At 38.2% G+C, this 24,218-nt stretch overlaps 1 protein-coding gene across 1 annotated transcript in view; it reads right to left on the bottom strand.

Moving 5' to 3' along the window:
• Positions 1-18,586, bottom strand: part of ARSJ (arylsulfatase family member J) — a 132,274-nt gene extending 113,688 nt beyond the window's left edge. Inside the window, exon 1 of the mRNA XM_044680029.1 lies at positions 18,165-18,586. Coding sequence (XP_044535964.1) covers positions 18,165-18,586 — 422 coding nt within the window. The remainder of the gene's footprint in view (positions 1-18,164) is intronic.
• Between the last annotated feature and the right edge of the window lie 5,632 nt (positions 18,587-24,218).

Raw genomic sequence — 24,218 nt, 5'->3', positions numbered from 1 at the left:
TTAAAAAGTTTGCCCATCACTGGGCTAAATAATTAGTGAAAGAAGAACTAGAAGAATTCAACCTAAGAGAGCAGGCTGCAATCAACAAGAGGACGTTGAAGCAGACTGATCCTTCTAGGTCTCTCCTTACCTTTTTGCCGAGAGTATTATGTTTAAAGTACCTCTCTCCTAGGGTCACAGAAACTCCCAATCCACACCATTATGTTATTTAATTTTTTATTATGTTTTTATTCATTTTGTTTGTTATATCATATTTCTTTTCACATTTTCCTCCCCACTCCCAGCAAAGCATCCCATGTGACAAACAAAAACATCTTGGAATGAAAAATAGTTCAGCAAACTCATGTCTGCTAGTTATTGCAATATTCCACACACATAATCTCCCATCTCTGCAATGATAAAAGGAAGATGTTTTCCTCTACTATCCTTTCAAACCAATCTTGGTATGATAATTGTGTGCATTGATTTCTTGGTTCTCCTTAATACAGGTTGTATCAGTTCAAAACTCTCTTCCCATGTTTCTGAACTTTTATTCATTATTTCCTACAGTAGAGTAGAAACTCTGTTTCTTCCATGTTCTATAATCAGTTGTCCATTCCCCAATGGACAAGCATCTACTGTATTTTCATTTCCTTGCTGCCACAAAAATACTATTTTGAATACAAAGATCTATATGGGATCCATCTTTCTGTCTAATATCCTTAGCACAGATGAGTAGCATTGGGGTTCATCAGTAGTCAAAGGGTAAAAGATATTCTAGTCTCTTTTTAAGCCAAATTCCAATTGTTTTTGAGAATAGTCAGATCAATTCAAAGCTCAATCAACAATATATTAATTTGCCTGTCTTCATACAGCTCCTTCATCACTGACTTTTTTCATCTCCTTTATTCATTTGCCTAGCACTCCATTTAATTCTATTGCCATTTTCATTATGCCCTTTTCCATCCAGGCAAATAATTCACCCCATAGTCCTCTTACAACCTCATCTACTTCCAGTACAGAAAACAGGAGGATATTTAGTTTTCTCTACAGAGATATGCTGCCCTTTTCAGGAAGATGGCATTTGGGTAGGAAGGCAGAAAGGTGTTGGATGTTCATGTTTTCCAGTAGAGTCATCTAGATATAAGTAAGTTTCATTGCATCCCAAACTGACAGTTCTCCCTACCTCTGCCCCTGCTCCATTGCCTCTTGCCTCAGCCACCATTTTTCACAGAACTACTTAGTTCCAAAAAATCTTCAGGTTCCACTCTCAGACCAAACCCTGCTGCAAACTGTCAGGACATTTGATATCTTGAACTGAGAGCAAATATTTCTGAGTGGTGACTTTCTTCTCCACTCCTGCATTTTGTACTTAAAAGAGATTACGATTCAAATTGTATTTGTTTATAATAGGGAAAACAATGTTCAATGAGGCTACTGTGATTTAACACATGACCTACTGCCCTACCTTCCAGGGACCAGAGGCATTACCATCTCACCTGCTGATGTACACTGGGGACCTCTAGACCTTGTTATCTGCCCTAATAACACAAACTTAAGACTTCAGAGGATTTCCATTTTCCCTGAAGCTGAATATATATCTGTTGACCAAGAGAATGTAAACTCCTTGAGAGTAGGAACTGACTTGCTATTTTCATGGTATGAACAGCACTTTAGCTCTATACTGGGTATAAGCAAAAAAGTATTTAATAAAGGATTTTTATTCATTCATTTTTCATAGATGGGGTTTCTTAGAAATATGAGTATTTGTTAACATGAGTTAATATGAGTATTTTCTCAACAATGTGCAGAGTATACTGAAGATGCAACCCAATTAATAGCCATAATTGGGAATAGTAGACAGAAGTTTCTACTTGGTTGGAACATCTGAATCTAAGCTAGTGGGAAGGTTACCTGGGTCAAGGACTGTGAAAGATGTTCTGAATTTTAATGAGTAGCTTTAAAATAATATGAGAAAGCCAACTTTAGTTTCATTACCAGACCTAGATCTTAGGCTAATCTTCTTGAAGGGAATCAAAAAAGCAATGATCTTATTTGCTAGATTCAGGGAGGGATAGAAATAGGGATGCACAAGTAAAAGAAAGAGGAGGAAGTACTCAAAATAAGCCAATACCAATTCGAATTTTGCAAGGTTTTGTTTTTTTTCCATTTTAACTGTGAAAACATTAAAGAATGCATTAATGAATTGAAGACCAGCTTAAATTGGTGGTTTTGTTTTTTTGTTTTTTTATTTGTTTGTTTTGTCAGGGGATGTTTCCATAGACAAAGGGATTGTCAAAGTAAGGGAATTCTCTCGACCAATGAAGGCGGGTATCTTTGAGAGCTGTTTAGAGCTTAGAGAAATTAAAAAAATTTCCCCAAGGTCACACAGTCAATATGTATCAGAGGTAGGACTTAACCTCAGGTCATTCTGAATTTGAGGCCATTTATGTTGCCCTTATTTTTTGTAAGTAATAATAAAACATTCCAAATCCCTGAATCTTTGATTAACAAGTATTTATTATGCATTTATGAAGGGAGGACACAATGGTAGGAACTAGAGATATAAAGGTAAGCAAAAAAAGACACCAAAAAACAAAATCTCTCTTCTTTAGGAGCTTTCATTCCATTGAAAAGGTAAGAAGACAGAGGAAGAGGAACACCAGACCATTGCTGAATGGAAAAGGATGTAAGTTAAATTTTGCAAGGATTTGCAAGAAGCCATGCCTGTGGGCAAGGTTTCCAGTTGGACACTTGGAATCTTGGGAGATTTCTGATGCCATCCTGGGGCATTAGACCAATCGTCTCCCAAGATTACAAGTGTCCAACTGGAAACTCTGCTCACGGGCATGGCTTCTTGCAAATCCTTGCAAAACTTAACTTACAAGGAGAATCAAGTAAGCAAAATGAGAAATGAAAAACATTCCTTTCTTTTGAGAAATTCTATTCTCCCACTCACCAGATTCGCCTTCTCATACTTATCAATTCTTTATTCTTCCTCATCAGTATTAAGTCCTATTGATTGTACCTCCAAGTCTCTCACAAAGGTTTTTATTGAACTCCCTGCTTCCAGGTTCCACTCGCTTCAACTCATCATCTGTGTCCAAATAACTTTCCTAAGGTACAAATATGATCATATCATTCACCTGCTTAAAAACAAATTAATAAAAACCTACCCATTGTTTTTCTCTAAGGTAAAATAAAATGTCTTTAACTTGGCACTTCTGGCTCTCCACAATCTGGTTCCCATCTACCAATTCAGATTAATTTTGTATTGCTTCCTTTCATGTACTCTTATATTCCAGTCAAACTATTACTGTTACCTAGCTGTTCCCCAAATTCAGTCTTCCATCTCCTGCTTCTATGTAATTCCCTAAGTTATCTCACAGGCCTGGAATGAATTTCTTCCTTTCCTTAGTCTCATAGAATCCTTAGCTTCCTGCAAAGTTTAGTTCTTCTGCTACCTCCTTCTGGAAACATTGCCTGACATTCCAACCTGTGTTCAAGCTGGTTACTTATAACTAAATTAATCAACTGAAGAGTCAGTCAGAATTTTTCTGCTAGTTACATTGAGATACAGACAATAGTAGTGTTTTCTGACCTGAAGGTCATTTGAGACACCAAGTAAATATTTAAAGTTTTCAAGGGAGATGGGGAAATCAGGCCAATGGGAGTTGTTTCCCCTATACTGTTTCAGAAAGAGTTGTTACAGCTTCAAGAGCATAGGAATTGGAGTCAAAGGACTTGGATAACTTTTGCTCCGTTATTTGCTAGCTGTGTAACCTTGAACGAATCACTTAGTCACAGTTTACTCATCTAGAAAATGAGCGATTGAACTGGATGTTCTCTACATCTATCCCCATCCCTAAATTCTAAGACTTTGATCCCTGAGATAGTAATGAATTTGAGTATGCTATTTAACTTTCCTGATCTTCATTAATTTCCCTCCTTGTGAAGTCAGATGACTATGTTCAATTATATTTCAGGTCTCTTATGGTTTTAAGAACCAGATTCTGGTACTAGAACTCTGATTCTAGTAACGAAAGAATTAAGTTAAATAAAATATCCATTAGAAATCTGCAAGAGTTTATTGTCATATTTAAAATAGAGAATGTATCTAGAGAAACTGAAATACTTCATTCTGATGGTGGTGGTGCCACTTCTTCTGCTAAGATGACCACATTGACCTTCTGGCATACATCCCACCCTAGACATTACCTGGAAAGTCACCTTAAAATTCTTGAATTCACATTGTGTGCCTATTCATTGATTTGAGTGAAAGTGCTCATGGCCACAGAGGAGCTGCAAATGGGGGAAACTTTTCCTAGGATTAAACCATCCATCAAAGAATATCTCATCACAAGGAGATCAGGGAAAGAGGGAAAAGAACTGGAAATTGATGGGATTCCTGTCAATTGGGGAATGGCTTAAAAATTGTGGTATATGACTGTGATGGAATACTACTGTACCATAAGAAATGATGAGCATACTGATTTAAAAAAAAAAACTTGGGAAAGAACTACATGAGACAATGAGCAGTGAAAAGAGTGGAACCAGGAGAACATGTTACACAGCAACAGAATTAATGTTGGTAGAATAAACTGAATGTTATCCCCAGAAAATAAATTGAAAGATGAGACATAAAAGACTTAACTTACACGTACATGTTCATCTTCTGGACAATATTTTCTGCAATAGGAGGAAAGTGAGGAAGAACTGGGACACTCGTGGACAGGATTCATTATGTACATATGAGTAAGCTGAGTATTTAAGATATTTGTGACTTTATTTATGTGATATCTTCTCTTTGTATATGGAATAACTTGTTTTATTTGGTTTTCTAAAATTTTGAATTAAAAAAATGAATATTTCACTGTGAATGAAAATGCACCAGGAATTTACTCCTAATTCCCTTGAAACAGTGTTAGCTACCTAATTTAATTCGGCATTCATTTATGAACTGTCTACTCTGTTCCAGGCCTGGGGCATCAAAGTTTCAAGACAAAGCTGATACTGCCCTCGAGGAGTTACAGTATGGTAGAAAAAACAATGTAGATGGTTAAATGTACAATATAGACCAATAATTTCCAGAATGAAAGCATTAGTGAATGGAAAATGGAGAAGGATCATGATAGACTTATAGCTAATGAACTAAGGTTTAAAGGAATGAGGGATTCTATAAGGTGGAGTTGAGGAGGAAGAGCACATGGGACAATCTAGAAATGCAAGGAGATGAGAGATAGAATTATTGGTAAGGGAATAGCAAGGAGATGAGATTGTTTGAAATGCAGAGTGTGAGAAGGAATGCCTGATCAAAAAAGTGTATATTTATTATGTATTTGACTGACAAAATTCCTGTGACACAAAAATGTATAAGTATGGAGACAATAGGAAGACTATTAAAATGTTGCATTTTTTGGTTTCTCATTGCTTCCTCTCTTTATTTCTTAAGACAACCCAGGGTAACTTCTGGCAACTCTTTTAGACTCGGGGCATTTTTAGGCTCCAATCAGAGAAGAGAGAAAATTAAGAGAGAAATGGAGAGTTTGGAGTATTTTTTTAAGGAAATGAAGAAAGAAGTTTTTCTAATCCTGGAAACATTTTAAGTATCAGAATGTGCTTTACCTATTTTATTTCAATGAATCCTCATGATAACGCTGGGAGGCAGGTGCTAATATTATCTAAATTTTACAGATGAGGAAACTGAGGCAAACAGGTTAAGTGACTTGCCTCAAGAGCATGCAGCTAGTAAATGTCTTAATATTTAAACTTTTCCAGTATCAAGCCTTAGGTGGAAATATTTCTTACAAATGGTTCAAAAGATGAAATTAAGATGAAATATCATAGCAACATCGGGATAGTTTGTTTTTAATATAAGGATTTACAGAGAGATAGTACCTGAACTATATAGGAGATATGGGTACTGGACTTTAGCTGTCTTTTCTTTTTGTGTTCATGGTTGTAGTTTTATAGAATTCTTGAGCCAGAAGGAGAGTGGCACAGATATAGGATGTCAGTGTGATATCCTTAGCTCCACCCTTTGAATGGAACACTGGTGCTGCCAGAAATGCCAAACCAAATAGACCTACTCATTGTTTTGAAGTCTTTGAGTCTAGATTACCAAAGGCATGAATCAAATGACTATTCTAATAAAAAAAATGTCCCCATGCATATCATGCTGCAATTCAACCAAAAAGAGGGGAGGGAAGGAAAAAAGAAAAGGAATGAAGTCTATAAATAGCTAAGAAAAATTGCCAACAACAATATAACAATTCCAGGACTTATAAATCAATGGAGTACAGGTTGTGTAAAAAAAAGGGAAGTTGGCTATGTCATGATGACCGTATATTTTGACAATGATATTAGTTTTTTTTAAATGTTCAATCTGGTAAAATTGAATGTTGAGGAATTTTTTTTGAGAATCTTATTGGTTTTATTTTATGATGTGCTGTGTTTGAACAAGGCTGAGTTATCCTAGCAACTTCTATTTTCCATTTTTGTTATTTCAGAGGTTTTGTTCTGTTATGCTGCTAGTGTAGGAGTAACTATAAATTGAAGTGAAATTATAGATAAAATGGTTGTTGGAACCAGCTAGTTTAGAGGCATCTTAGTAGTGTAGTAGGTAGTGCTGGATTTAGAGGCAAGAAGATCTGAATTTAAATTCTGCCTCAAACACTTACTAGATATGTGACAATGCACAAGTCATTTAACCTCTCACTTTTAGTTTCATCACCTGTAAAATGGTGATAATGATAGCACCTACCTCCTAGATTGTTATGAGATATCCCAAAGTACTTTAAAAAATCTTAAAATTCTAGGGAAAGGTTAGGTATCATTATCGTTGTTGTTCAGTCATATCTGATTTTTTTGTGACCCCATTTGGAGTTTTCTTGGCAAAAATATTGGGAAGTGGTATGTCATTTCCTTCTGCAGTTCATTTTACAGATGAGGAAACTGAGACAAATGTGGTTAAGTGACTTTCATTGGGTCACACAGCTAGTAAGTATCTTAGGTCACATTTGAACTCAGGAAAATGAATCTTCTTAACTCTGGGCTCTATCCACTCTACCACCTAGTAGCCTTAAGTATTATTATTATTATGATCACTCTACCCTCCACCTTCAATTGAGGACCTACTCTTCTTCTAAGATTGCTACAAATTTATCTTTTCCTTAAACAGCCAATAGACTCTCTAACCTTCTTAAGTGGACTATGATCTTTGCTGTAGTTGTGTGATGTCTATCATAAAAACAGCACCTGACCCTGGAAGTAAGGTTTTATTTCTAGTTACATCATTGGTCATACATCATCTATGTGGGCAAATCAGTTAAATTCTATGCCTCATTTTCCTCTCTTGTAAATTGTAGGAAAAATCCATTCCTACTTCACAAAATCTGCTTCATGGTGACTTGGGCAATATGAATGCAAGATTCATTCATTCAGATATTCTACAAGCATTTGCTACATTAACATGAAAAGCACTGAATGATATTCTGTGTGGAAATACTCCTGGGGGAAAAAGAGTCTTAAAAATCTGAGATACAATTGATGCCTTTCAATCCCATCTTGCATCTAATTTCCTCAAACCATATGTAGGAGCTTCTTGCAATTAATCAGTTGTCCAGCTGGATAAAATCCCCATAACATGTAAAACCTAGTAGATTAATTTGATTATACCTAGAATGATGGTAATTGGTGTTTAACTAATTCATTTTTTAGGGAGCTAAGGATAAAACATCCTTTCAAATGCTTTTGGACTAAGATGCTTACTGGCATGGCTGAAAATTGCACAATTAACAGCTGGAGCTATTATTATCTATATTATTATTCACCTTATTCTCAACCTAAATATTTCCAGTTAAGGTTTAAAGCCTATTTCTAGTTTTGTATTGTGCTGGGAAGTTGTTTGTGTATTTCTTCTTCTCCATAATAAACCTAGTTGTTTCAGGTAAAATCCTAGTTATATTTTGCCAAAGTGAGTAAAAATAAAATATTGTCATTATATATTGATGAAAGGCTACCCAGGTATGAGAGAGAGGGGATGGGGAGGAAGAAGAAAGGTTGGAGGGAGAGGGAGAGAGGGAGAGGCAGAAGAAGAGAGAAAAAGAGAGAGGGAAAGACAGACAGACAGACAGACAGTGACACACAGAGAGAGAGCATTTTTCCTAGGCTCTAAAATTTCACTATTTTATTTTTTCAATTGGTTAATTAAAACATGGTCAATAACATATCTTCCATTTATAAATTAAAATTACTGGCCTTAGGGGGAAAAACAATAATAAACTTGTATATAGTATCAATCCATGCTTTCAAGTAAAAAATAAAAACAATCAAACCACAATAACAAGCCCATTCATGTTTATAAACATGAATTGTTTGAATTGGAAAAGAACCTCTGAGGACACCTAGTCCAACTCATATTGGGAGTAAGATTCCCTATTCCCAGTAAGTTCGCAGGACTACAGAGCTAATTGGTTGTAGAGTCAAAAATAGAATTCAGGCATCTCAAAATTGTAACACCCATGATTTTAAGTGGGGGTCAAGGCTGTCCGGCCCTGTGGAATTCTGTGAGGCAGCCTTGACCCCATGTAAGATCATGGATGTTACAGAACCTAATGCAATATTCTTGTCACTTTTCATAGAGTCAGATAAACCATAGGAAAGACCTGGATTTGAGTGCCTCGCCAGAGTTGTGCAAGACCAGAAATATGAAAGTTAGATTTTTATAATTCTGACAAGTAATCATCTTGCCTTTGTTTGAAACATAAAATGGAAGGGACATACAAACCATGCAAAATGGGAATGAGGGAGAGAGAGAGATAGAGGAGATGGAGGGCTGGGAAAGACAATATTTGAGCTGAATCTTGAAGAAAACTAGAGAAGTTAGAAGGTGGATATGAGGAGGGAGAACATTCTAGGCATGGAATATAGCCACAGTAGGGAGATGGAATATTATGCTTGAAAAACAGGAAGAAAATCACTGTCTCTGAAATACAGGACATGTGGAGAAGACTAAAATATACAGATTTCCATTCGTACCCCTGAGGGTGGAATTTATTGTTCATTTTCTCTTCCATTGTTCTTGGCAGTTCAGGCCACCCTAATTTTATAGCTGAACAAAAATCAAGGGATTGACTAATATGTGTGTGTGTGTGTGTGTGTGTGTGTGTGTGTGTGTGTGTGTGTGTATGCTTCCTCAAAGTCTTACTTCTGTCCCATTTGCAAAATGTCAACAAGGGCAGACTATGTCTCTACCTGAAACTTATATGGACAAAAAGTAAGCCTCAAAAGGGAGTATGCCCATACACCATAGCTATACACACAAACTCCCTTCAGATACTCTAGAGTTCCTTTTATCATACTTGACTTTAGACCAAGTCTTTCTATTTTATACTTGGACTCTACACTTCTCAGCCATCCTATATTTCCAGACCTTGGACAGGTCTCTGGCTCTGGCCTGACTGTGGTAATTGACCTCATCTGACTTTCCACTTGCATCTGGATAGCCCTGAACACTCTTCTAAGCCTTGCAGATGGCCCTGTCCAAATGAGGCCTCTCTAATGGCATTACAGTCCTTTCTCCAGACAGTGCTCAGGAACAGCCTGATTGGGGCCAAGTGAAATAACCTCATAGTTACCAATACCCCCCTCACTGTTTGTTTGCTATACTTGTTTCAATACATTTCATTCCATTGAAATCAAACTAAATGGAAAGTAAATCAGAAGTTTTCATATGTGATACAGAGTTGATAAACAAAATGTTTTTGTTATTAAAAAAATTGTTGCCACTAAGAGAATATAAATAAGGAAAGCAAAACTAGTAAAGTATGTTACTATAAATCTTAGAACCTCCTCTTTATATGCCAGGCCTGCGGTCACAGTAAATAAGCATTTTGTTAAAACTTTCATTTATTTTTTTCTTCTCCTCCACTTGCCTCCAGAATTATTACCCTCTACTCTAAAACATTTTCTTAAATTCAGTATTTTTGGATGAAGGATTCCAGAAGATGAAAGGTGAGTGGAAGGTATAAAGGGGAGAAAGAGAGAAAAAATACTCTAAACTACTGAATCCTAGCAACAAACTGAGAGATTCTTTATTAATAAAGAAATATAGAGATCATCTAGCCCAACACTCCCATTTTACAGATGAAGAGACAGACTCAGAGTCATTTGATGAGAGTCATTTAATCTGAACAATGAAAGAAAGGGAGAAATTACTTATTCATTTCTGTTCTGATCCTGCAAATGGGGTCACTCAAAGCAAGAGAGGAAAATACATGAAATAATGAGACACTTGTATCATCCATATATCTAGTGGAAAGTATCACTGTCAAAAAAAAAACAACAAAAAGAAAAACCAAATCAGCTAACCAATTCTTTCCTTTTTTGGTTTATATTTTATCTCTCTCTGAAAGTTTGTCAACAGACATTATTATTTTTTACTGATTCTGACCTATAAGAGAGTACTGTTTGATTGAGGTGAAAGCACTGGGATATTTGGAAGAAAGTATCCAAGGAGTTCTCAGAGTTTGTTCATAACCAAGAAGGAGGAGAATGAGTCTGATTGTACCTAAGACCTTAGAAAGCAGATTTTAAGAAGCTTCAAGAAAACTAGCTTATGATCTTTACTCTTGAAATTTTAAATTGGATGATGAATTAAACATTCTTGGCAGCATTGATAAAATACATCCCAGTAATACCGTTACAAATATTTTGGCTGAACAAATGAAAAGTTATCAGAAAATGCTGATGTGTCTGGAAAGAGAGTTCTCTCACCAACTAGGCCAGCTTTTAAAGTATAGATGCAAAAAGGACAGTACAAAAAACAATGGTGTCAGGAAGCCTGATACAGTCTGATGGAGAAGATGCAGAAAGGAGCTGGAAAGGAAGGTGGGTTATTTTAATGGAAACAGTATTTGCTAAAGTAATATAGACCTAGTTCTATAAAGATAAGGCAAAAGTTTACCTATGAGATGCTGAGGTCATGGAGACAGGGGGACACTATAAGAAGATAGTGAGGTGATGCCATAATGCATAGAACACTGGGTTTGGAGACAGGAAGATTCATCTCCCTGAGTTCAAATCTGACCTCAGACACTTACTAGCTGTGTGAACCTGGGAAAGTTGCTTAACCCTGTTTGCCTCAGTTTCTTTATCTGTAAGATGAGTTGGAGAATAAAATAGCAAACCATTCCATATATCTATCAAGAAAACCCCAAATGGGGTCATGAAAAGTAGGACATGACTAGATAACAACCTGAGAGACATCATGACTGATTGGATAGTGGGAAAGAGGGAAATCAAGGATGACTTTGAGATTAAAAACTTATGAAAGTGATTTTTGCAGAAACCAGAAAGTTCAGATGTGGGATGGGTTTAATAGGTGAAGTTAGTGAGCTCCATTTTAATTGTTGATGAGATGTTGATGGAACTACTAGAGAGAAAGATATGCAATAAGTATTTGGTGAATGCACACCTAGAGTTCAGAAGAGCTATAGGGATATGTAGATCTGGAGTTTTGTGCAAAGAGGTCACAGGAGATGAGATCACCAAAAAGAAGGGCTCCCAGTCATTTTCAATGGAAGTGACTCAACTAGTCACCTACTCATGTGTCATTCTTTATAAGGTCTCAGTGAATTAATTTTTCTGACTAAAACTCCTAGTGGGGTTGATCCTGCCATGACTGTATAAAGCTAGCTTTAGACAATAATATTATCAGTACAGATAATATACAAAACAGAAAAGTGTAGATTTACTTCTGATAGTTTTGCCATTAGACATAACTACTCATCTGTATCTTGGTCCCACTATTATCACTAATTAACTAATGGCCCCATTTCTTGTTCCCACCTCTCTTCTATTTGTGTTTAATAGGATTTTGCCAAATATGTAAAACTGTGATCACAAAAAATTCTTCAAAGTCATTCGTCCTCACTTCTTTCATTCTGGTTTGAAACACAACCAATGTGACATATTTTGTTTGATAAAATATATCAACCTTTTTTTTTTATTCTTTTTTTTTAAACCCTTAACTTTCGGTGTATTGTCTCATAGGTGGAAGAGTGGTAAGGGTGGGCAATGGGGGTCAAGTGACTTGCCCAGGGTCACACAGCTGGGAAGTGGCCGAGGCTGCATTTGAACCTAGGACCTCCTGTCTCTAGGCCTGACTTTCAATCCACTGAGCTACCCAGCTGCCCCCTATCAATCTTAAAATTATGCCAAGTTTACATTTTAGGAAATTTGCTACTAGGATACATGAGGGGTGAGGGTGGAATGGAAGTTTTTTTTTAATGATTTTTGAAGTAAAGCCTAATAGAATCTTTATAATATAGAAAATATGCATTTCAACCAGAATTATACCAAAACATGCCTGTAGACTAAAACTATATCAAATTAAATTAATTCTGTATTAAACCAAAATTGGATCCAGAATATCATCTGAACCTTCCAAATGAAAAGTATGAATTCAATTTAATTCAAAATATTCTTTCAATCTGAGGTCTAAGAGCTTACCTTCCAACCAGCCAGCTTTGATCTTTTGAGAAATATTGTTTGTAAGAAACAAGGGAACTTCTCAGCCTCTAGCACCTGGATAAACACCCACCTTGCAGAACACCTATTCAGGAAACTGGACAGAATTACCTGAGTGAAGAAACACTTCAAAGGGTATCCTTTTAAAGAAGATTTATTTCAAACCAAGAGCTTTGATCCTAACTGTCTGCCAGTGGTTATTTGATCATAATTCAAAGGATGTGAAAATATCCCTGATCAATTAGGAATAGGTAGTAGTTTCCCAAGCATTATTGATGATCTAATTGTTCCTTTTGAGCTGAGCCTGGGAACCTTTGAAGGTAAATATAAGGCCATTCTTTCCAATATACTTTGAGACCTTCAAACTTCTAGCCATTCTAGCTTTTTAAAGAAATTACATCAAGGGGTCCACAGATTTATAGCATTAATTTACTTAACTTTTATGATTTAAATATGTAAATTATGTTAGTTTTTTAATGCATTATTTAGTGGTAATCTGTTGCATCGAGAATATTTTTCTAGACCTTTGGATATAGGTATTATGGTAAAAATACAGGTAAGTGGGAAGACATCATATACAGGCATTAAATAATAGTCAAATTTTCTTCTAATTAGATCTTCCAGATCACATGAATGATGTAGTACACAATTTAGGGCCTCTTTTCCCCTGCCTTTCAGTAGTAGCAGTAGAAATACAATTGAATAATCTAATTTTTTAGAATGATTTCATCCATGCCTGATGCTCTTGAGCTACAATATGTAATATTGTGGATTGTACCTTCTTTGTTGGGCCACCAGTATCTTCTTTTAGCTCCTTGATTTGCAACTTCAGGAATTAATTACATTTCATGATTTTTTCCCTCGAAACAAAAATAGTGCAGCAAGGTACATCTGGTAGAAACCAAGTCAATTAAACTGTTTCAAATACACATTATTATGAGCTCCTTTAACCTTTTTTATTTTGGGAAGATGGGTTGTCCTTAGGATTTTATTGTTATTGGAAGTTTTGAGCATGGAAATATTCTTCCTTGATAAAGATAAGCAACTCCTCTGGCATATTAAAGTCTTTAAGTTGCTTGAAAGTTAAATGAGTCAACTGGGGACCTCTCCAAACTTATAAAAATAAAATAAAATTAAATAGAAATATCATATCCTATTTTTCAACTAACAAAACATACCTTTTTGCATATGTCAGAAAGGGAAGAACATTTTATGCATTATCAAAGAGATACCTTATATCTGATAGTTTAGCTCAATTAGTTTTCTTTCTATAAAATTATTTTGCTTCCACTGAATGAAATTAATTTGTAAAATGCTTAGGACAGTGCCTGCCCAGAATATAGTAGTCATTTAAAAAATGCTAGGGCTTTTTGGTTTCTTCCTCTTTGTCACAAGAATTTCTTTTTGATCTGGAAAGGCTAGGAGTTAACTATGTGGTAAAGATAAAAGACATCAGTAAGATGTATTTTTTTTAAATCATTATTAAGGGGGCAGCTAGATGGCTTAGTGGGCTGAGAGTCAAGCTTAGAGATGAGAAGTTCTAGGTTGAAATTTAGCCTTAGATACTTCCTAGCCGTGTGACCCTGGATAAGTCTCTTAACTCCATTAAACCCATTGCTTAGCTCTTCTCTCTCTCCTACATTTGGAATCTATACTCAATATTGATTCTAAGATGGAAGGTAAAGATTTTAAAATAAATTTTAAAATTACTAGCAAGGTTGAAAATTCAATACAGATTCTTTAACTCTCCTAGTTGATAATTCAACAAACTTTCTAAAACAATGGACTTTCATTTAGCATCTACTAAAGGCAAAGGTTACATACCACCTTAGGATAAAAGATTTTTATTTACATAAATATTGCATATTTAATATTTTCATTCCACTAAAGAAAATGGAATTCTTCATTAAAATTATTTCTTCACTTCTTTACTAAGAAATATTGAAGATTAATACCAAAGTGAGAATATCATTCAAAGATTGTTTCTTTTAAAAAAACAACAACATAATCCCTGACATTCCTCAGCGGTCCTGACTTTTGTCTTGTCCCCGGATTTGGATGACTGGAAGAAAGAGGGAAGCTGATGATTTTTGTGCAACTCTGCTTCACTTATGTCCAACTCAAACTCTAGTCAAGGCATCACCCTCATGATATCATTGATTCTCTTCAAAAACAAAGGACCACCACCACCACCAATACCAACAAGAACAACAATAGCCATAACAAAATTCAGGAGGAAGTAACAGGAAGGAAAGGCTCCTGCAACACCACTACTTTTTCAATACACCTTCCATCTCACAAACAGATTAGTAGCTCCTCTAGGACAGGGACCCTATCTTCTCTTTCTTGAACATCTCCAATCCCTTCAGTGCAGTGCACTGCTCACAATGAATAATACTTGTTGACAGGCTAACTGACTCACTCCCATAGTCACTCACCCGTACTGGCAGGCAGAAAAGTTCTGAATTGTTATAGAAATCTGGAATCAGTTACAGATTTTTTGCAACAGAGGAGAGCGGCTTCTATTTTTTAAAACCTGGTAGTATTCAGAAAGGCTTTTCTATGTGCTGGATGTGGAGGCTCTAAGATCATCCAACAACAAAGAAGCTTTTGATAACCCCAAATTAAATATAGGGGCAGACTGAACTTAAACTTGAATAATTTACACACACTGCTCCTTTGTAGGACTCAAAGGCATTTGGATCTTCTGTCCCTTTACCTACCTAACTTATCATCGGCATAATTTGGATTTAACGGTTAGACTTTCATTGCCCCCTTATTTCCTTTTTATAGGAGCCAGGAAGCATAAACCACTCCTGCCACTCATTCTCATGGAAAGGACAAATGACAATATTTGTCTGGCTCCCCTTTAGTAATATGTTGTCCAGAACTAGGTTCCCCAAACCACTTCCTTTCTTTATTCCTTATTCATGTAAAGGAAACTTTTATGCCTTCCAGAAAATTGCCTTAAAAGAAAAATGTAAGTTTAAAAAAAAAAACAAAAAAAACCCTTCAACTCTGTTGAAGACTACAGGAAAGTAAAATCCAGCTGTGGGTGACCAGTGCTGAGGTATCTTTTCTCAGCACATTATACAGGCACATCATGTAGAACTGAATATTTCAGCTGTATAAAATAGTTATGTAACCATCTTTTGATGGTGTATAACCAAAAGGACTGTAAAAATGATTAATTAATTATTTCAGTTTAAATTTTTCTTATACTTCCACACTCTTAATTACTGACTATGTAAACTTTGGAAAGTCAATTATACTCTCTGGTTCCTGGTTACTTCATCTTTAATAAGGGAGGGTAGACTAGATGACCTCTTAAGATTCTTTTTTTTTTTTTTTAAACCCTTACCTTCCATCTTGGAATCAATACTGTGTATTGGCTCCAAGGCAGAAGAGTGGCAAGGGCTAGGTAATGGGGGTCAAGTGACTTGCCCAGGGTCACACAGCTGGGAAGTGTCTGAGGTCAGATTTGACCTTAGGACCTCCTGTCTCTAAGTCTGGCTCTCAATCCACTGAGCTACCCAGCTGCCCCATTGAAATTCTTTAACAGGTCTGGATTGATCATCTTAGACCTATGATATAATCAATCAACCAACCAATTAGGATTCATTAAGCACCTACTATGTGTCATAAAGGCAAAGAATAGTTCATGCTGTCAAGGAGTTCAAAGTCTAATGTATATAGGTAAAAAGTCTCTAGTTTTATATCTGAATTTTAAATATAAAACATGATATTATATATATATATGTCTATACATTTTTATTTTGACAATTTATATTATATGTGTATATATGTATATTTCTTTTCTAATTTTAGAACAAGAATTTGCATTGTCTGTATATATATATGCATATTTCTTTTATTTCCTTACTGACCATTGATTTAGGCCTGGGTGAGGACCTAGGAGGTCATCCAGTCCAAATTCCTCATTTACAAAGTAAGGCATAGGACTTAAGTGACTTATTCAAAGTCAGACCATTAGTAATTAGCAAAGCTGGGATTTGAGCCCAAGACCTCTGATCTCAAATTCAGCATTCTTCCCTCTATACTCTATCCCTTCTGGAAGAACCTTGACTACATGCTTTCTTTTTTTTTTTCTTTTGAAAAATATCTTCCTTTTAAAGCACTATTTTACTAAGCACTGCTGACTGACTGTCTGGAGAGATCTGAACTTCTTCAAATACCTCAAGAAGTCACAATTGCCATTCAGGTAGTTTATGATCCAAGAACAAAAAAAAAAAAAAAAAAAAAAAAAACACAAGAATGAAAGGTTAGTGAGAAGGAAGAGGTTAGGAACTGAGTTGCCAAATTTTTCTGCTGGTCCAGTAGATGGACTTCTTGTTTCCCAGCCAACTATTTGTTCTTTTTTTCACATGATGTGTTAACTTTTAAAATAACCACAAAGTGCAAGTAAAATTTCCACACTCTCTCTCTCAAAAGAGGCTAAAGATGAGCATCATTTTTTTTTCTGGCAGAAATGGTAAGTTTCTGACAGTTTGCAAAGCAGTGGAAATCATGTTGTAAGCAGAAAGACTGCAGGACATAGATTCCTACAAAATAGGCTTTATTTTTCCAGTGAATACTGGCTACTCTCATAGGATCCAAATCCAAAAACAATTTCACTATGAAGCAAAGGTTCACTGCAACTGAATCACAAGGCAAATAGAGAGGCTTCAACCAAGGGAGGATTTTATTCTGCAATTCTCAAAATGGATTAATTACTTATTCAGGGCTTCTTTCTAAGTCTTCCAGTTTCGTTCGATTTCATTGCTCCAATTGTGGCATCCAAATCTTTTTTGACCAATTGCATTTCTACTGCAGCAATGGAGAAACAGCACTCTAAATTGGTCCTTTACAATGCAATATTTACATGGCCAGTGAGCAGTGATTTAGAAAGTGCTTGAAAAGCAGACTTTACTATTTAGGAGAATGACATCAACATTTCTAAGGCTTAACTTTAGCACCCAGACAAGCTAAAGCTTAATGCTTTGAGGTAAGTCACACCAATGCCAGACAGTTGAGGAACAACTGAAAATCGGAGACCAAACTTTGTCTCTTCTGAAAAATGTACCACTAACTGCATATGCATGAATTTTGACAGTTGGTCTTGGAAATAAGACCTTCCCACTAGGCAGCTTCTATTGAGGCAGGCACATTGAGAATGAATCCTGTTTTTGTAGCACTTTGGGGATCTATCCATTCTGAGCTAGGTTCAGGGCAGAGAGAACTGAATGTTTTTCAGGTTAGTTCTCCCTAACTGGAAGTGGGGAAATCCATCAAGATCCATAATGACAATGGAAGCAGAGCTTAAGTACCCTCAGTAATTAAGGCGGACTTCTGAAGGCTTAAGAGGTACCTTTTAGAGTTCTCTGGCATGTGGCCAAGGGGATAAGCAATAACTTCCATCTATATTGTAAAGATCATTATTTAGGGAAGAGTGATAAAGGAAGAGAGAGGAAATAAGGGAAGTAACTGTTCAAGACAATCCTTGGGGCCCCTTTAATTACACACAACTACACCGGCTCTTTACCCATCATTGCTTGCATCACTGCCCCGTTTTCATTGCTCCTTTTGGAGGTCCCAACTTCTCCTTGTTTAAGCTGCTCAGAGCGCGAAAAATAAACAAAAGCAGTACAACTTACTTTCCAGTGATAAACTGACTTCTGGACGGTGTGCAAATAGGCTGGACGTAGTAGTTTTCCAGTTTAACCCCCTGGGCAGCGAGTTTGTCCAGAGTGGGCGTCTTGATTTCTGATCCGTGGTATCCCACATCTCGGAATCCCTGGTCATCAGCTAGGATGAACACGATATGAGGCTGAGAGCTAGCAGATGAGCTGGACTCGGGCCCCTCTCTAGCTTGGGGGGTTCTGGCTGAGGTCCCTTCCTCTTCCTCCTCCAGGCCATAGCCCCAGGACAGGTAGCCATAGGTGAGGAGGCTGAGCACAGAGAAGCCTGTCAGCGCCCCCATGGCTAACATTTTCCCCTGCCAGATCCCAGATGCTGGCGGTGGCAGGGGCTGTGGCTGCAGAGGCGGCTGCGGCCCGGGGCAACCCCTGGGGGCCATGCACCCCTTCCTGAGTCTAGTTTGCTGAGCTCAAGCGGTGCCCTCCACGCCACCTTGGGCAAAAATATGCAGACAGGTCATTCAGGTGGTTACAGGGTGGACTCTGCAGAAAAGCGGGGCTTCATCCTATTTGACAGCAACTTCAACGACTTTGCCTAGATCTTCCCGAAGTGCTGCATGGACAGAATGAAAGTGGGGGCCAAGGTAGGAGAAGGCTATTTTCTCTTCTACTTATTTTCCTCCCAACATCCTCCCTCAAAGTGAGAACAATAACAACAAAAGACTCACACACCTCCCTCAAAAAAGCTTCATGGAGAAGGGAGACAAAGTCAAGGCAGAACTGGGACTTTTTAGATGCCAAGGTCCCAACATCCTTCAGCAGCAATGGGGCATTGGCAATAACACCTCCCCTCCCCTCTCTTTGAGAGTATAGCGATCAGAGGAGAGTTTTCCTTAGCTTCTGCCCCACATCCCAAACTGGGAAGAGTATGCCGCTTTTGTAACTGACGCTCTGGGGTTCCAAGAGGACCTCAGGCTGCCAGATCACTTTCTCCACAGCTTTCTGGTTCTCCTCCCTCTTTCTGCCTTTTCCCGATCTCCTGGACACTCACCAGGGGGAAGTAAACTAAAAGTGGGGTGAGGGGGTGTGGAGAAAACTACTTCCTACTGCTCTCTTCCTTCCACCCCAAGTTTCTAAAAGAAGTTTGGAAAGAGTCCCTTCAGCTGAGGAGGTAGACCTGAGTAGGGGAAAAAGTGGCTCTGCCCCAACGTGCCCAGGACCGTGAGGTGCCCAGGGACCCTCCCCGAACTGGGCTGCAGCCACACAGAGGAGCCAGCGAGCCAGCTAAGCCAATTTTGCCCCCACCTGGCGACTCGTGCAGCCGCTTGCGCTGGCTGAGAGTTGCGTGCGTTTTGTCGGGAAGCCCTTTTTATTTGGCACTTTGGGGCTGTTTCCTCCGCCCCTTTCCCCCGCCCCCCACAACAGCTTCCCCTCTTCAGTGAATCACAGAACTGTAAGCTGTTCCCTCCAGCTCCCCTAGGAAGAAGTGGAAAAGGAGGAAGACGCGAATTGCAAGGAGTGCAGTGAGGGTAGGGGTGGGGGTGGGGTGGGGGTGGAGGGAGTGGTAAGAGCATTCCCAGGAGCGAGCTGTCTAGGATTGTATCTCGGGGTGATCTTTGCTCTTCTCGATTATCCGAAGAGAGAAGAAATGACTAGAGTTTGAGGGGGTTGGGAAAATGGCGAGAAGCTTCCTTATTTGTGTAGGGCTACTTTGAAAGCAGGATCCCTTATCCCTCCTCCTCCGCCCTCCAGCAAAAGAGCTAGCGCCCCATTGGCAAACTTTTTTCTTTCTTTCCTTTTCTATTCTCTTCTTTTCTTTTCTTTTTCCTCTTTTGTTTTGGGCAGCGTCTTGCCGTGGAAGAAGTTAGAAGAAGACGCAAAGCAGAAACAACTAACTTAGTAAAAGCCAAGACCTCATCCATCTTCTAATTGGGCTCCTTCGGACCCTTCCTTCCCTCTCTGGGCCCTCTGGTCCTGGCTTCTCCATTCTTCCATTCTTCCTTCCCCTTTCCAATCAAGGTTTCGAACTGGAAAGGCTGGCTTTCCTGTAGCCATAGTAGACCATAGTTTCTTCTTTCGGAATGCGACTCCATCCAGCTCCAACTAACTGGCCTGTGTGCAAAGAGGGATGGGGCGAGAGGACTAGGTTTGCAACTTCACTCCTTGCTCTTTGAGAGGCCAGCCCGTCTTGCCAGAGAAGTCAGTCTGTCTCTTCCTCTTCCTCTACGTTCGATCCGCGTGTCCGTGGCCGCCCCCTCTGTTTGGTGCCAAAAAAACCCTTCCTAAAGCTAGTTTTGCTTTCTTGGGTTTTCCTCGATTTTTCTAGAATATTCGGCGGTTAGTGTAGGAAAAGATCTCTTCCCATCCTCTGGCTCAGTCCTCACTGCGGTGGACCCTCAGGTGACTTCATGAGAAACACTTGAGGGAGGAGCTGAGAACTAGAAGGGGGTTGTTCTGAGATCAAACTTTGGCTGCCTCACAATTGCTTTGGAAAGGCAGGCCCCTGTTAGCTGCCCAGTGTGAGTGAGCATCACTTCCATAGGTACACTGGGCATTCTGTAGACTCCAAGTTGAATACACAGATAGCTTCCTACTTAACCACTTCATGGAACCCATTTAAAAAAAAAATGCAAACATAACCCAGAGGATGCCCTGGCTGGGGCTCAAGAACCAGAAGAACACCATCCCTTGTTCCTTTCCCCTAGAAATTGAACTCTTTGTGGGAAGAGGCATTTTTATTTGCCTTCCATCATGTAGCACAGTGCCTGGCACAAAATAGGTGCCTTAAAATGCTCAATGAATTCACTTATTGGTTTCCTTCTTCTTTCAAAGTTCCTAAACATTTGCTAACTTGCCCCAGGGATGGCTAGATGGGAGAATTGGCTGTAGTAAGAGGAAGAGAATCTCTGATACTAATGTTATGCATCCCATTCCCTGCTCCCCCTCCCCCCAATAGCTACCCAGATCAGGTGAGCCTGGACAATTCCCTTGGGGCAAGATTCCATTGCCAGCCTCCATCCCTCATCCTGCACTTCACCCTAAATATCTCCTTGCTCCCACATTCTCTGGATTGGAGTGATAAGTTACCCAGAATTACAACCACTGGGTCATCCTCTATTCCTCACTCTTGCCCTATAGGTCCAATTATATCTTCAGAGGGTCTCTTTAAATCTTCTTCTCTCTTCTCTAGCCATCTCACTAGGTCAAGTTTTAATTTCTTCCTCTGAGAGAAAAATGCCTCTTCACCTCCTTTGACCATTTTTTCAATTGTGAAATACTTTAGTCTTATAAATTTGACTCATTGTCAGGGAAACTTGCTATAAGAGCTCCCCCCCTCACCACCCCATTTTGTTTCTTTCCTTCTACTCTTAGTTGTACTGGTTTTGTTTTTAAAAAACTTTTTGTTTTTGTTCCATTATTTCAGCTGTGTCCCAAATTTTCATGATTCCATTTGGAGTTTTCTTGGCAAAGATAATGAAGTGGTTTGTCATGTCCTTCTCCTGCTCATTTTACAGGTGAAGAAACTGAGGCAAACAGGGTTAAGTGACTTGCCTAGGGTCATGTAGCTAGTAAGCTGGATTTGACCTTGTCTGTCAGACTCCAGGTCTGGTACTCTATCTGTGTACTACCCAGCTACCTCTCTGAGTCTAATTTCCACCTACTCTCTAAATCTTGTAATTAGGTTGTCTTTTTTAATAGAATAATGTAAGCTTTTTGAGGACAGGATTTCATTTCTACACATATATCCCCAAGACTTATCACATTTACTGGTGCATAGTTGGTGCTTAATAAATGCTTGTTGATTACTTGTCTGAAAGCAAGAATTGTCCCTTGGGAGTCTGAGGACCCAGTTTTCTTAATATTCTTCACTATTCTTCACATCAGACTCTTTATACTTATCCTTCACCTCCCTATCCTTCACCTCCCACTCAGGTCCCTACCACAGGCCATGCAAATACCTAACACCAGTAATACCCAGTGAACCTGGGTTTGTTCACATGCCCACAGCTCAGTTGGAAAACAATGTAAGGGGAACAGAAGTTACCATCTCACTTTAGAGTGGAAAGAACCAGGGCTCCAGAGTGAGAGGATCTAGGAACAAATTCTACCTTTGACTGCTACCACTTGTGTCCTGTTGAGTAAGTCATTTGATCTTCCTGGACCTCTATTTGCTCATCTGTAAAATGGGAGGCTTGAAATGGATAAATGGTCATGATGATTCTATCCATCTCTTAGTTTAAGATCCTGATGTTCCCATTTGGAATTCTGGACACATTTTCCTATGGAAACAGTCAAGGATTAGGCCCTTTGATAGTATTCCTATAATTCTAAGCACACCATGGGTTAAATATGCCTTTGTACTTTGGCCTATGAACTGGAACAACATAAAAAACACTGTTTCTATGGGAAAATGTGTTCTGAATTCCAAACATACCAACTTCTGAGACACAATCCATTCACAAGTAAAGGATTGTCTGTACACGGAGAGAGGTCTAGCAGGGCAGTATGCCCATATTTCACTTGTATAGTCACCCACTACAATACTTATTTTTAACTACCCATTTATTCAAACAATAAAAAAGCACAGCTGTTTTAGGAGATCAGGGTGGAGGGAGTATTAACTACTTTTTTGGGGGGAGTTTAAAATCATCCAGGCCTGTGGTCTACAGACTTGAAAAAGATTTTTAATCCCCACCCCCTTTTTTTTTCTTTTCTGCTTGCCTTGTGAATATTTTCAAAAAACAGAGTTCTTTTAAAAGTAATGGAGTGTGCCAGAGGTTACATTTATGCATGAATAGGCTAAAAATAAGAAGAGTTTATTAGTTTATCCTAATGTGAGTCATTTTGACATGTATCCAATTAAACTTCTTATTAGATATTATTAACTCTTCACCAGGCTATCAGAGTGAGGTTGCCCTGAGACACTGAATTTTCATTAGATCAACAGAAGTCCTCCTGATAGAAATAAATACAGCCAGTTCCATTTGTTCTAAAAGTCAAATGTGAAACTGATGTAGTCTTCCTGCCCTCTTCTATGCTTTCTTCCTTCCTTCCTTCCCTCCTTTCCTTCCTTCCTCCCTTTATGGAGAAAGAGAGGGCACCCTGAGGATAATGGTAGTAAAATCAGTCAGATAAGCTCCAAAGGAGCATAGGCAGTAGAGAAATGAAGTGATATTTGAAGCAAAGCTCTCTCTATAAGTGGAGGTTTAGAGTTAATGACTCCACCCTTGAATCAGTGAAGGTGAGGATGGTAATTAGGTGGAATAACAAAGCAGATGAGCTCTTATAGGATGATGAGAGTTTCCAGAGATATATTAGAACCAGGGGAGAAATGAAATGTCTTCCCTGAGCTCTCTCCTTAGGATAGGGGAAAGACCACATAAGAATATGAAAAAGTGGAAAGAAAACATTCAGGGTAAAGCATAGAGTCTTTGAAAAAGTAAATAAAGAAATAGAGACTAATGAAGATGGTTGATATGAAGGCAAGAAAGAGAATTATCTAGAATTGCTAATATTACCTAAAACAAAATATCTGTTCTTTCTTTGTTAGTTAGTATGTATCCTTTAAAAAGGGGGGAAAAACCCTAACTTTTTGTTTTAAAATTGAGATTAAGTATCAGTCTCAAGGCTCAAGAGTGATAAGGACTAGACAAGGGTGGTTGTGACTTGCTCCAGGTCACACAGATAAGATGTATCTAAGGTCAGATTTGAACCCAGGACTCCTATCTCCAGACCTGGATCTCTATCCACTGAGAGATCTAGCAGCCCCTAGTAAGTATGTATTCTTAATTATTATAAAAGTATTATTAGATCACTTCATAAATTACCATTCCCTTAGGCTTCTCTAAATATAGGAAGTCATCTATATTTTAAAGGAGTAGGTAAGATGTAAATCTGAATCAATGTGTATAAAACAGAATAATTTAATTGGCTTTGTATGTGAGCTGAGAACTGTAGTTGGCAAGGAGATCATAACCAGCCAGTCAGCTATTAGGAAAAGGAAGGAAACTAAGCCCAAATGCATTGGGTCTGATTACCTTTTATGGAATAATAGAATTATAGGACCTCAGA

Source organism: Gracilinanus agilis, chromosome 6, assembly GCF_016433145.1.
Source record: "Gracilinanus agilis isolate LMUSP501 chromosome 6, AgileGrace, whole genome shotgun sequence".
NCBI lineage: Eukaryota > Metazoa > Chordata > Mammalia > Didelphimorphia > Didelphidae > Gracilinanus > Gracilinanus agilis.
The sequence above is the reverse complement of the archived record's forward strand: the minus strand, read 5'-3'. Positions and strand labels throughout refer to the sequence as shown.